At 46.5% G+C, this 12,244-nt stretch overlaps 1 protein-coding gene across 1 annotated transcript; it reads left to right on the forward strand.

The window, feature by feature from the left end:
• Nucleotides 1–885: 885 nt before the first annotated feature.
• Nucleotides 886–11,027, forward strand: TEDC2 (tubulin epsilon and delta complex 2). Its single transcript, XM_085307017.1, has 10 exons — nucleotides 886–977; nucleotides 1,072–1,170; nucleotides 1,330–1,385; nucleotides 1,879–2,563; nucleotides 4,010–4,063; nucleotides 6,037–6,121; nucleotides 6,499–6,607; nucleotides 6,846–6,947; nucleotides 8,174–8,385; nucleotides 10,810–11,027. Exons 1-10 carry the CDS (start codon nucleotides 952–954, stop codon nucleotides 10,954–10,956), a joined length of 1,575 nt encoding a protein of 524 aa, XP_085163143.1. The 5' UTR covers nucleotides 886–951; the 3' UTR covers nucleotides 10,957–11,027.
• Nucleotides 11,028–12,244: the final 1,217 nt, after the last annotated feature.

Consider the following 12,244-nt stretch of genomic DNA (forward strand, 5'->3'; position numbering starts at 1 on the left):
AAGGCAAATGCAAAAATCCTGCCCCTCGAATAGGGTAACCCCTTGCAGCAGAATAGGTGGCAGGCAGCTGTCTAAAAAGCAACTTTGAAGAAGACCTGGAGGACCTTCCAGACAAGCAGCAGTGCACCTTGGCAGCAAAGAAGGCCAAACCCATCCCAGGCTGTTTGAGCAAGAGTGCAGCAAGCATGGCAAGTGGAGCAGTTGGGTGTCCCTCGGGAGCGCAGCATCCAGTTTTGGGTTCTCCAGGACAAAATAGGCACAAACATACTAGAACAAGATCTGTGGAGGCCCTCAAGACAGTCAGGGGCTGGAGCACACGGCACGTAAGGTGAGTGTGTGAGCACTGTGCTCACTCAGGCCCGCCAAAAGCCAAAGAGGATCTTGCTGCTGCCCACAACCACCTCAGGGGAGGCGGCAGAGTGGACAGTGGCAGACTCTCCTCCAAGGTGCACAGCAGAACCGTGACAGGCCCAAGCTGGAACATGGCTAGAAAAAAAATGTCCCTCCAGCAGGTGGTCAAATACTGAGACAGGACCTGGGGTGAGGGAAATCTCCACCCTCACAGACACTGAGGACATGGCTGGATGAGGCCCTGCAGCACCTGCCTGGAGCCAGCCAGGCTGGAGACTCCTGGACGTCCCTGCCACCCCACATGCTCCCTAACTGCGCAGCAGGTTATCCAGAACAACGCGTGCCAGCTCTGGCCACCCTCTTTGACCCAGCAATCCGGCAGAAATACAGAAAGTCCCCCGAAAAGCAGGATTCTTCTGTGGAAACCTGCCTGCACAACMGCCAGCAGCTCTCACTGCTTATGGCCCTGCCAGGACCTGCGCTCGCCGGCGGCGCGKCTGCCTCCCGCCGCGCCGCGCCGCAGGTCCTGGCAGGGCCGTAAGCAGCGCGAACGGCGGGGCCGAGTCGGCGGCCCTGCGCGGAGGCCGGGCGCTGCTGCCCATGCTGCCTGCAGGCTGCGGCGGGCGGTGAGAGCGGGGCCGGGGCCGGGGCCGGGGCCGGGGCCGGGAAGGGAAGGGAAGGGAAGGGAAGGGGCGGCCCTGACGGCGCTGCGCCTTGCAGGCTGGCGGCGGCGCTGACGGCGGCCCTGGATGACGGCGCCGAGCGGCGGCGGGAGCTGGAGCAGCAGGCGGCGCGGGGCCGGGCCCTGCTGGGGCGCTGGTGAGTGCAGCCCGGGCGGGCGGCCGCCTGTCGGGGCCCCCGGGAGGCCCTGCCCGAGGCGGCGCCCGGGGCCGGGAGGGAGCCCCCCCGGGCCGGGAGCCCAGCCTGTCGGCGTACAGCGCTGCTGGGTGTTGGCACTGCGTGTTTCACCCTGCCTAGGGACGTCGCAGAGGAGGAGCAGCGGCAGGCGGGCAGCAGCCCCAGCAGTGGGCAAGGTGAGCGCTTTCGTCTTGACCTGGTGCCTCTCCGTGTCAGGCAGGTCCTTGGCCTGGCTGGGATCGGGCCAGCCCCGGTGTTAAAAGTTCTTCCGGTGCTCTGTATTGACCTGGAGCCTTCCTCTGCTTTTGCCTTCTGCTGGCTTCCTTGGTGTTAATTTGGAGTCGTGCCATGGTTATTGCAATCGGAGATGAAGCATCTGCAGGCCTGACCAAGACTCGGTGGTTGTCACTTGTTAGCAAAGGGTTAGCTGGCTTGGGAGGACAGTCTTCTTCTCTGGCTCCCATCCGTCCTGGGTTTTGGGGGTTTTGGCAAGCCTACCAGCATCCTCTGCGTAGGCACTGTGGGAGTGAGGCTACAGGACACACGGCACTGTTTGATGGGTTCTGTTTCCTTCTGCAAAACCTGGAAGAGTGAGTCGTAGAAACAAATGGGGAAGATCCGGGTTTGGACTGCACCTTTCACCTTCTGATACATCCTCTCCTCTTGCAGAGAGCAGGCCTTCACCCAAAGAGCTGGAGAAGCTGGAGCTGCTGAACAGGGCCTTAGAGAAGGCATTGAAAGTCAGGAAAAGCATCCTAAAAACTCCACTAGAGGCCCAGGGAGTTAAAGAAGGAGAGAAAACTGCAAATGAGGGACCTGCTCCCAAGAATACTCAAGTGCAGCAAGTGCCAGTATCTAGTGAGAGTGTTCCTGTGACTACCAAGGTGAGAGCTGTAAGCAAAAAGCCTACCTCTTCTAAAAAGCCCTCCTCATACCTGCTAGCAGCCCCTTATAGGACAGACCCAGTTGTGAAAAAAACACATAAGAAAGTCCCAGCCAGATGTGTCTCTCAAGCTCCTAGAACAGCTGGGAAGAGCCCTTCAAAAGTGGTATCTTCCAAGCAAGCAAGGAGACGTAGGCTAGCAGTCAGTGCCAGTAACCAAGAAGTCTGTGCTGCACCTGAATCCCAAAAGACAACTGGCTTGTCCAAATGTGCCCTGCTTGAGCAACAGAGTATCTCCATAGGGGATTCAGCCAGGGGAAAGAACTCAGTAGCTGCTGGCAGGCAGCTATTTGATGCAGGGAAGAAAGGTTGTGGTTCCCTGGGAGAGTCCAGCAGAAAGGAGGACCATACAACTGAAGATGCTTTGGGAAGGAACAGCTCACCTCAGACAGACACCCTCCAGGAAAAGGGGTGAGTACTGAAAGATGAGCACCTTTGCTTTGCTGTGCTTGGCATATAGACTTGTGCATGTGCAAAGGCTGGCCTCTCTTCCACTGTTCTTTAGGACGCAGTTTGGCTTCAATGCTCCTCAGATCCCTTTCAGGGGAAGAATTCTTGCTGAGTAAGCGTTTCCCTTATGAGGGGTTACTCATGGATGGCTAGGACTTCCAAAGTCTTTTAATTCAGATTTTGGATGTTTCATAGCTTGCTGTGACTGTTCTGGAAAGCTGGCTCGGAAAAATTTTCTTGACCTTTCCATTTCTTCTCAGTCCAATACCTGTTAAAGATTTTTTTCCCCCTTTCTTTTTTAACAGAGATGTATGTAATTTATAAACTATTTCTCTCTCAAGAAGAAAAAAGGCATATGATCTTTCCAGTTTGGAAAGATAGTATGTGTATTTAATACTTTTTATGAACATGCTGCTCGTGTATAACTATACACATCAGTATTAACTAAAATGCCATTGTTTCAGGTGTTTAGTGTAATAAGAATTACAAAGTTGATGTTACTGAGATGCTTTGTGGAAAATAGCAAAGTAATACTTAGAAGATTGGCTTTGCATTTAAATCAGTCTGTCTTGTTCAAACAATTTCTGTATTCATTTCTATATGTTCTTCACTTTAAAGAAACAATGAAGTTCAGATCTAATATGTACTTACACCCAGAAAATGCTGAGAAATGGTTTTTGCACCTGCCACAACCCAACTCTTGGGTCAGTGAAGGGAGGAAGTTAACACTGTTTGTGTACTCTTGGAATGGACACAGGACACTGAGTGACAGTTGCTGGGGTAACAGGAATCTGTATTCAAATATTTATTTACTTAAAATCCTAACTGTTGTCCTGCCTTCATAGTTTGCATGTGACTCTAGTTACATATAACTGCCAGCCCACATGTTTTTGCAATACAGATTAGGATTGATTCTGATCTGGGATTGAGAGACCTATTCCCAGAGGAAGCTGAAATGTCCCTTTCCTGAGTTTTTCATGGTACTAGGCAAATCTGTCATGCTCCAATGTGGCTGTATAGTTAGGGGAGATCTGCTTGTGCCTATGTCTGTAGTGATTATTGCTATTAGCTCCCTTGAAGATGTTACGTCCAGGTATGTACTTGGCTTTGTCAGAGTTTTGTTCTCACCCACCGCCACTCACCTTTGGATGAACCTCTGACTGCTCATGGCAGGATGTAAGAGCTCTTTCAAGAGACCTCACTGACATTTGTGAGATGAATGAACAGACTAATTCCCCTTCATCGTGGATATGATGAAGACAGTAGAGGATTCAGTTTCTAGGGTTGTTGACGTCTTCCATGACAACTAAATTATGTCAAATTTAGACAAAACGACATTTTCTCTATTTGAAGGTGAAGCTCTGCTGCCCTCTGGCAGTCAGCATTGATGATTCTCCTATTTTGCAGATCCCGGCTGAAGTTTCCCCTTCCCTACAGGAAAGCCTATTCCAGGAACTCCAGGTAAGCCAAACTTAACCAGTCCTGTCCATAACTACCCTCTGCTTAAAGGCTATGAGGAGAGAGGCCAGATGGAAGGAGACCTGGCTGGTTACTGGGTCACAGCTGGGCACTGGCCCAGCAATGTGTCAGGCCTAAATTTGGAGCAGGAGGACTGATTAGACAAGGTGTCTAAGCCAGGCTACTTCTGAGAGTATTAATTTTCATGTTACTCTAGCCAGTAGTTTCACATTTGTTTTCAGAGAGCTAATTCCTGATAATCACTAAGTTTAAAGATAACAGGGATGCTTTAACCACAGACTTAGCTTGACTGCAGAAGTATTTGGTGATACTATGTCTTAGCTGAACGCAAGAAACCCTTTGGGGTCCTGGTGTACCTTGTGCAATGAAACAAGTTTCCCGAGCTGTTGCTAACCTGAGCCCCCCAACTGGTGTACCTCTTTAGTCCAGAAGCAGTGTGACTGTGCTTGTGTGAGGCTGCATTCCTGCTTGATGTACTGTCTCAAACAGAGACAGTTCTAGTGTTTCTGTACTGATGATGCAGAGAGTTGGCTTTGGTGAACTTGGTGCTTTAGTTTCTTCTCCATTGTTCTCAGTAAGGGTCTTTCATCACATCCTCTGGAAAATCTTACCATAGCTTAGCAGATTTGTCAATGGGACTTGTCCAGGTTTTAAGCTTAAATACCGAATTTAGCTATATATAGCTCCTTGTGATATCCTCCAGAATTCCTCCTCCTCCTCTAGAGAACTGTCACTTAGAGACCAATTTGTTAGTTACCCTTCAGCAAGTTTTAAAACTTGGTTCTGTTAATTTTCCCTTGTAAACCGAGCCCTTCAGCATCTTAATCACTCTGACGCAGTTTTAAATTCTGTGCTATTACTTTCAAATAAGCGACAAATTGAAAATAACCTTTGCTCTGAAGATCCCTTGTAGAGGGAATACATCTTGCCTTTTGTTCTTTCCTGTTCTGTTAATTTTGCTGTTTCTTTTCATAACATGCTTCTAAAAACTGCAGTTTCTATCATGGTTTAAAGGATCCATTATGAATCCTCTATAAAGGATTCTGTGAGAAAAGACACATGGGCACTGGGTTAGACAGTCATGTACTGTGTAACTGTCTTAAACTTGTCCTGATGGCTCTCATTTGCTGTGGCAGGTTTGGGGAGAATGGCTGGGAGATGTTGGCTTTTTTCAGCAGTTCTTTAAGTAATGGATGGATTTGTAAATGAAATGTACTTCTCTGGTATCTCTCCATTATTTACTTTAAAATTTAGACTCTTGTATAAGGTCCTAGCCAACTTGATACTGTCTTTAAACCCCTGTGTTCTATTGAGTCCCTGATGCTGATGCACGGCTGTCGTGCTGCTTGCCAAACATACCACTGTATCCTAAAATAAGGGTTAAAGGAGAGTCTCAAGGATGTTCAGTTTATGAAGGAATTGCTGTCCTGAAAGCTAGGGTGAGAATTTGTCCTGTGTCTGCTCTACCATGGTAACTCCTGTATGCACACCTTTACTAATGAAGTAGACGTACAGAAGTGTAAATGGCTTATCTATTGTGAAAAGAAGGGAAGCTTTGTTACATATTCTATGGGATAAAAACATGATATGGGTTGCATAAAACAGAATTGTTGAGGAGCTGTAAGTTCACGCTCTGCTTAATTTGTAGAGCTGTGTTGTCTGTTCTTACAGCTGTAAATCCTTCCCCTCAAAACAATTTGAAAGAAATAACATAGGTGTTTTGCAGTATCTAATACTTTCTGCAGGATGTCCTTGTTGATCTAATACTGGTTGCCAAAACTGTGGGGGAATAGCCAATAAAAAACCTGACTTTTTTTCTAGTAAAAGAAACAGGTGAGGCAGATGGTTGTATTTGAAGCATTGGTATGTCATATTGGTGTTTTGCAGATCATTACGAGCACTGTCTAGTACCAAGAGCATAACTCCTCTGCTCCCTGTCCCTTTTGAATTTTAAGGGCTTGGGAGAATTATCGTCTCTGTCAGTCAAGTGCAGATACAGCAGCTGTGAGGAACCGTTTTATAGAGAGAATCCAGACAACTGTATCCTTTCTCAGCTACCATCCCTTCTAAGAGCATATGATGCAATACAACAGGCACTGGGCTCAAACCATCTCCAGGGTGTCCTTACCTGGAGAGAGTTATTCCTCCAATAACAAGAGTTCAATCTGCATCTCCAGCATTTTTTTTTCCTAGTGCAGATCTTGAATAGTCACAGTCCTGTTTGTCTGGATCAAAAGTTGAGCATGCTATGTACAGCTGTGCTGTCCTCAGCATGTTCCGTGCACTGACGTTTTGAGGGCTGCTTGTTCTCTGCCCCTGCCCCTCATTCTTATTATCTTGGCCCAGGGCTCAGGGTGGTGTACAATGTTATTTTATGTTGGTGCTGTGAAGCCTTCCTTAAGCTGCTGCTATTTGAGTTTTGTTCACCGATGCCAGCCTTCAGTCCTGCAGAGATAGAGGAGGATTTAAAGGTCCTACAGGATGTCCCCTCCCTTTTAAGCCAGTGTGTGGAAGCTGAGCATGCAGGTAAAACAATTAAAATAAAAGCAGGGAACAGAGGGGGAAATAAGATGATTCCAGCAGGCTCCAATTATGTTTGTCTTGTGTTCCTGACTGGTATGTGGTGGACTCAAGGGACAGGAGCAGGAACCTTCTCTGCCCAAAGTGATGGCTGATTAACCCAAACCTGCCCTAGAAGCTGATGTTTGGGGGAAGATGTCAGTATTCTTATGCCTGCTAGCTTTCCTCTGTGCTTCTCTTCTAGACCATCCCACACTGCAAAGAGAGTATGAAAGCCTTCTAACCCTGGAGGGTTTGCAGACCATAGCATCTCAGTGCTTACATAAGCTGCAGCTTCTGCGAGAAGGTGAGGCCAGTCCCTGTTTCCTAGTCAGGTCAGAATGTGGCTAGCTATGTTTGAGCAGTAGCCTGGCATCACTGAGCAGAACAGTGTGTACCAACATATTTTTTCTCTTGGTTATCATTAATGGTAAAGTAGTATATAAAATTAGATCTGGTGGGAAGTGAAGCCATAGTATCTGTTTACCGCTTACGTGTGTTCAGGAGAGGCTTTTAACTGAACACAGAGGTTGAATAGCTGCATTCAGAGGGTTGTGATCAGTGGCACAAAGTCTCATTGGAGGCCAGTAATGAGCAGTGTACCCCAAGGGTTAATACTGGATCCAGTACAGACTGTATAAAATCTTCATTAATGATCTGGATGATGAGGCAGAGTGTACCCTCAGCAAGTTTGCTGATGATATGAAACTGGGTGGGGTGGCTGATGCACTGAAGGGTTGTTCAGAGGGACCTCAGCAGGTTAAAGAGATGAGCAGACAGGAGTCTCCTGAAGTTCAGCAAAGGGAAGTGCAAAGTGCTGCACCTGGCAAGGAGTAACCTCAAGCAGCAGTACAGGCTGGAGGCCAATCAGCTAGAAAGCAGCTCTACAGAACACAGGACCTGGGGATCCTGGGGGACAATAAGTTGACTAGAACCAGTACTATGCCCTTGTGGCAAAGGGATTGGAGCATCTGTTTTATGAGGAAAGGTCGAGAGAGTTGAGATTGTTTAGCCTGAGCAAAAGAAAGTTCAGGGAGGATATTATCAACGCGTAAAAAATACGTGAAGGAAGAGTGCAAAAAAGACAGGGCCAGACTCTTTTCAGTGGTGCCCAGTGACAAGATGAGAGGCAGTGGGCACAAACTGAAACATAGGAAGTTTTGTCTGAATGTGAGAGAACACCTTTTTTGCTGCAAGGGTGGCTGAGCTGTCACACACGTTGCCCAGAGAGGCTGTGAAGTCTCCATTCTTGAAGATGTTCAAATGTTTTCTGGACGTGGTGGTCCTGCTGGTGCAGAGGGGTTCAACTAGATGATTTGCAAAGGTCCCCTCCAACCCCAACTGTAGAGAGAGCTGAGAGACTGCATACCGTGGCTTAACATGTCCTGATTGTACTGTCTGTGGGGGGCTTACCCTGACTAATATAATGTCATTAGTCATTCATTTGCAGGAACAGTAAGTAGATCCCAAATTCTGAAAGTATAGATCTAACTTACATACTCCTGCCTTCTACCAATTCTTCCATTCTGACAGCTGCAGAGTCCCAGATGAGGCTGTGTCCAGACTGCACTGAGGATGCAGGAAGCTGCTGTCCAGACTATGTTCCTCCTACGGGTCAGGCATGTGGCAGTACAAGTGTGTTGGCTGTGCCTCTCCTCTGTTACTCCAGTTTCCAGGAGCTGAGGGACCTGTTTGCCTTGAAGATGCAAGTATCAATGCTGAACCAGGAAATTGCCATACAAAAGGTGAGTTAAGGGCATTAGTGCTCTCCGTAGAGGTAGAGAAGGGCGATAATAGTGCAACAGCTGGCTGGTCTTGATGGGAGAGCAGCAACCCAGCAAACTCTCCCAATGATGTTTCTATGTTTATACCTCATGTCCAAGTCCTGCCAGTGCCTCGCTTACTTTATAGAAAATAGACTTATTTTTCTTAATGCCAGAGCAGATGGCTTTAAATGTCTGACCTACTCCTCCTTAATCTGGGCCATGACTTCCAAGTGAGTTACAACATACTTCTAATATTTGTTTTTAACTAATTGAGGCTAGGAAAATTGGATCCTTTTTTTTGGTTATTATTATGGAGTTCGACAGTGACTGAGTTCGTTACTAATGCCTGGAGATCCCTTTTAGCAGCCTGTTACAGCTCATTGGGCACCCACTCTCTCATCCTCTCCTACTTGACCTCTTTGACTAGTGAGTTTCTCTGCAGGCTGTTCCTGTCCTTTGAATCTCAAACAACTGTGCTGTGCTGCTAATCTTGACTTTACCTTTTTCAGACTGTAAGAACATGATAGGAGGTCAGTCTCTCCACTGATCTGAACGGTGTGTTTGCTACACAGGGATCATTTACTCTTCTCAAACTACAAACAGTAAAGGGTAGAAATGATCTGTGAAATCACATCTACCCTCTGCCTGTGACCTACCCTTTACCATTGACCTGAATGACGGAGGCACTGGAAAAGCAATTTTTTACAAGCCAAGGAAGAGTTGCTAGTATCTGACTGCACTTCTCCCTATGGCTGAAGATGTCCCGTGTGAAGGCAGGCAGCAAAATTTTATCACTGAACCCTTGAACTATGAATTGTGGGGTTTTCCCTTTTACTTGCTCAAAATACAGTAGTGACCAAAGCCTTCTGTCTGGATGCTGTGTTGATAGGCTGTATTCCCTCCACACATGTATCTATAGACAGGTACTTTGTACTGGGCAAGCTCTGAATATCTGAAGTAGCCCTATGCAGACTGTGCAAGACAGGTGAAATTCTTGGGAGAGGTAAAGTGAATAGATTTGGTACATGATATATCTCCTGGGTTGGGAAGAACTCACATACTTCTGGGCCAAGCCTGTCCATTGCCTTTCTGTGGAGGAATGCCAAGAATCATAGAAAGACCTGTTGGCTCTTAGACTGTCTCTGATGGTGAAGGTCTGTTTCCCCTGTTCTTATGCATCAGAGGCAGACCAAGTGGATGGAAAAGAGAAGGGGTTTTCTCTTAGGAAAAGGAGTGGTGTAGCACTTCATGTGCCAATTTTCCCCTTAGGTAGCTCTTCATGTTTACAGATTTTAAAAATCTTTCCAAAGATTAACAGCTGTGTCCTGTCTCCTGCAGACTCACAGAGAACAGGAGAGGGAACCCACAACTTCTAGCTCCCTGCAGGTGTCTTGTACTTCATTCTGTTTAGTTCTTCCTATGTTTCCACTGCTGAAGCATGCTTTAAGAAATGCAACTATCACATGCAGTTCATTGTCTGCTCTTCTCATGATAGGTTCTAATGTACAGACTGCTTAGAGTTCAGTAGCAGACGCCAGTTAGAAAAAGAAAAAAAAAGAGAGAAAAATAGTCCCTGGAACTTTAAGCAGAAGGTGGTGGGGTTTGGAGTTGTCTGTGTAGAGCAAAATGCTTTTCCGAGAGTTAATTCAAAACTGGAGAATGAAAGGCTTGTTTTCTTCCTCTGACAGCAAGTTCTCTTGTGCTTGAGTTATCAGTCACAGTCATCATCCTAGAACTTTGAGCTGTAAATTATGCCAAGAAAGGCCAATGAGTCCTTTGACAGTGTGAACTGACATTACAAACTAGGCTTAATAAGCCAGAGGCTGGGGCAGGGAATGTAGGACTGCTTTAGCATCCCCAGTAAGCTGTGCTGCCAGCGAGGGGTGCAACTTTATTTGGTATGGGTTGGAGTTGGCTGGTTGCACATCTGTCCTGTATTAGTGTAACCAAAATGGGAAGTGACAAGAACAATCATAAGCGAAGGGTTGAACAGTGCTGTGTAAAGCTGTCCACTGTGTGCTGACAGACCTCTCAAAGAGGCATCTTCATGCACATTTACCATCAGCTTCCCATAGGAAGCTGATCTCATCCTAGCGCTGGGCCATTTTTGCAATTGCAGTGCCATCAGAGATAGTGGAGGAAAAGCACTACCATTTATCCTGCATATTTAGGCATACTGAGTGACTGCTGGTGTACTTTAGTGAGCAGAGGATGAACAACTCCACTATTGTTAAATATGACAAAAGAAACCCATCATCTACCAATTAGCATATTATTACTCATATTTTTTTGCTTCGATTTTGCTTCTTTATGCAGCCACTTCACTTCATGGAGTCTTTAAAAAAAAAAAAAAAGAGGGCTCTGGTTCAACTCTGGTGACGTATCTCCTTTGTTTCTGTCCAGGTCATGATGGCAGAACTCCTGCCTGTTTTGGAATCCAGACTTCACCCAGAGGCTTCTGCAGTTCAGCTGTATCGGGCAATTTACACACAGCTCTGTGAAGGTGGCAAGCGATTCCCTGTGCTGGTGAGAGATGAGCTGGCAGAATGATTCTGTATGACCCTCCTGCTGGCCATTCATGCAACCAGAGGCAGTTCTAAGTAATAAATCTTTTCTATTAATTTTTGCTCTGCCTGTTTGTCAAACTAAAGAAAATTATATTTCACATTTTTGTTTTTCTTTCTTTTTAAATCCTCTTAGAATTTGCCAACTCTGAGGCTCTGTGAAACCCCTCCAGGGTTTCCATGGATACTGGTGTTGGGTTTTCTTCTATAGTCTGTCTCTCCAGCTAGCTCTAGATTCTTGACCTCTTCAGCTGTAACAGACTTCTATAGTTAGTGTAGCTAGCAATAAAACATAATTTAGACTGTTGGTAAGATAGCCACACTGTGGTAGGGTGCAACTACGCAGCAACTGAAATTTTGGAGAACCTGAACTACTGTTTCCTTACTGTTGTATTTACTACCTGGCACATAATTAGCATTGTGGTACTCGCTAGCTAGTATTCACCAGCTAATAGTATTATTGATGTATTTACGCATACAAGCCTAGACCACATGTGTTAATGCCTCATTGGCACTCCTCTGGTTTGCAAGTAACTCTTTTGAGCAGGGTGGGTACCTGGACCTCTGTCCAGTTGGAATTGCTGCTTTCTGTTAGCTGTCAGTCACATTGCTGCTCAGTTCAGGGCCCCTTCAGGCAGCTTCCCAACTTGACAGGTTCTTTTATAATTACTTATAGCTGAAATGCCTTCATTGGATCATTTTACCTTGCTACTCTGCCTGAGATGGTGGTCTAAGTAGGGATGGGTTATCCACGCTTAGAGAAAAGATGTTTCCAAAATCCAGATGCAGCAGAAAGGGCTGATAAAGCAGCCCAGTAGATGGCACTCGGCCCTCTGTGTTATTGCTGAACCAGAGCCAGTTTGTGCTGGAGGAACAGTCCTTCAGGACGCAATATCCTGGCCACCTCTGAAAAATACAGATCCTATTGCAATTCTGACCTTGCCARCGTGGTGTAAATCCAGCTTCGGTTCTTCCTGGCCTCTTAAGTCTTCACTTGCAATTGCTAGACCCCACGGCAGTGGTGTGGGGCAATTAAAAGCAATGCTTTAGGGTCATGTGGAATGCCTCTGCTTGTGAGCATTACAAGGTCCATTAGAGAAGCGCCGCTGTGTGCCGTTGCAGAGTTTCTACTGCTTATTACACTTTGACTCTCACTGAATCTCTTAGCTGGGCTAGAACTGCTTACTCAGAGGGATTTTGCTCTTAAAATAATGACCAATGCCAGCATTGTTTTCTTTCAGTTTTTTTTCAGGGCAGGAGCAACAGTTGTGTCA

This window comes from Rhea americana, unplaced genomic scaffold (genome assembly GCF_003343005.1).
Source record: "Rhea americana isolate MKP2758 unplaced genomic scaffold, rheAme1 scaffold_250, whole genome shotgun sequence".
NCBI lineage: Eukaryota > Metazoa > Chordata > Aves > Rheiformes > Rheidae > Rhea > Rhea americana.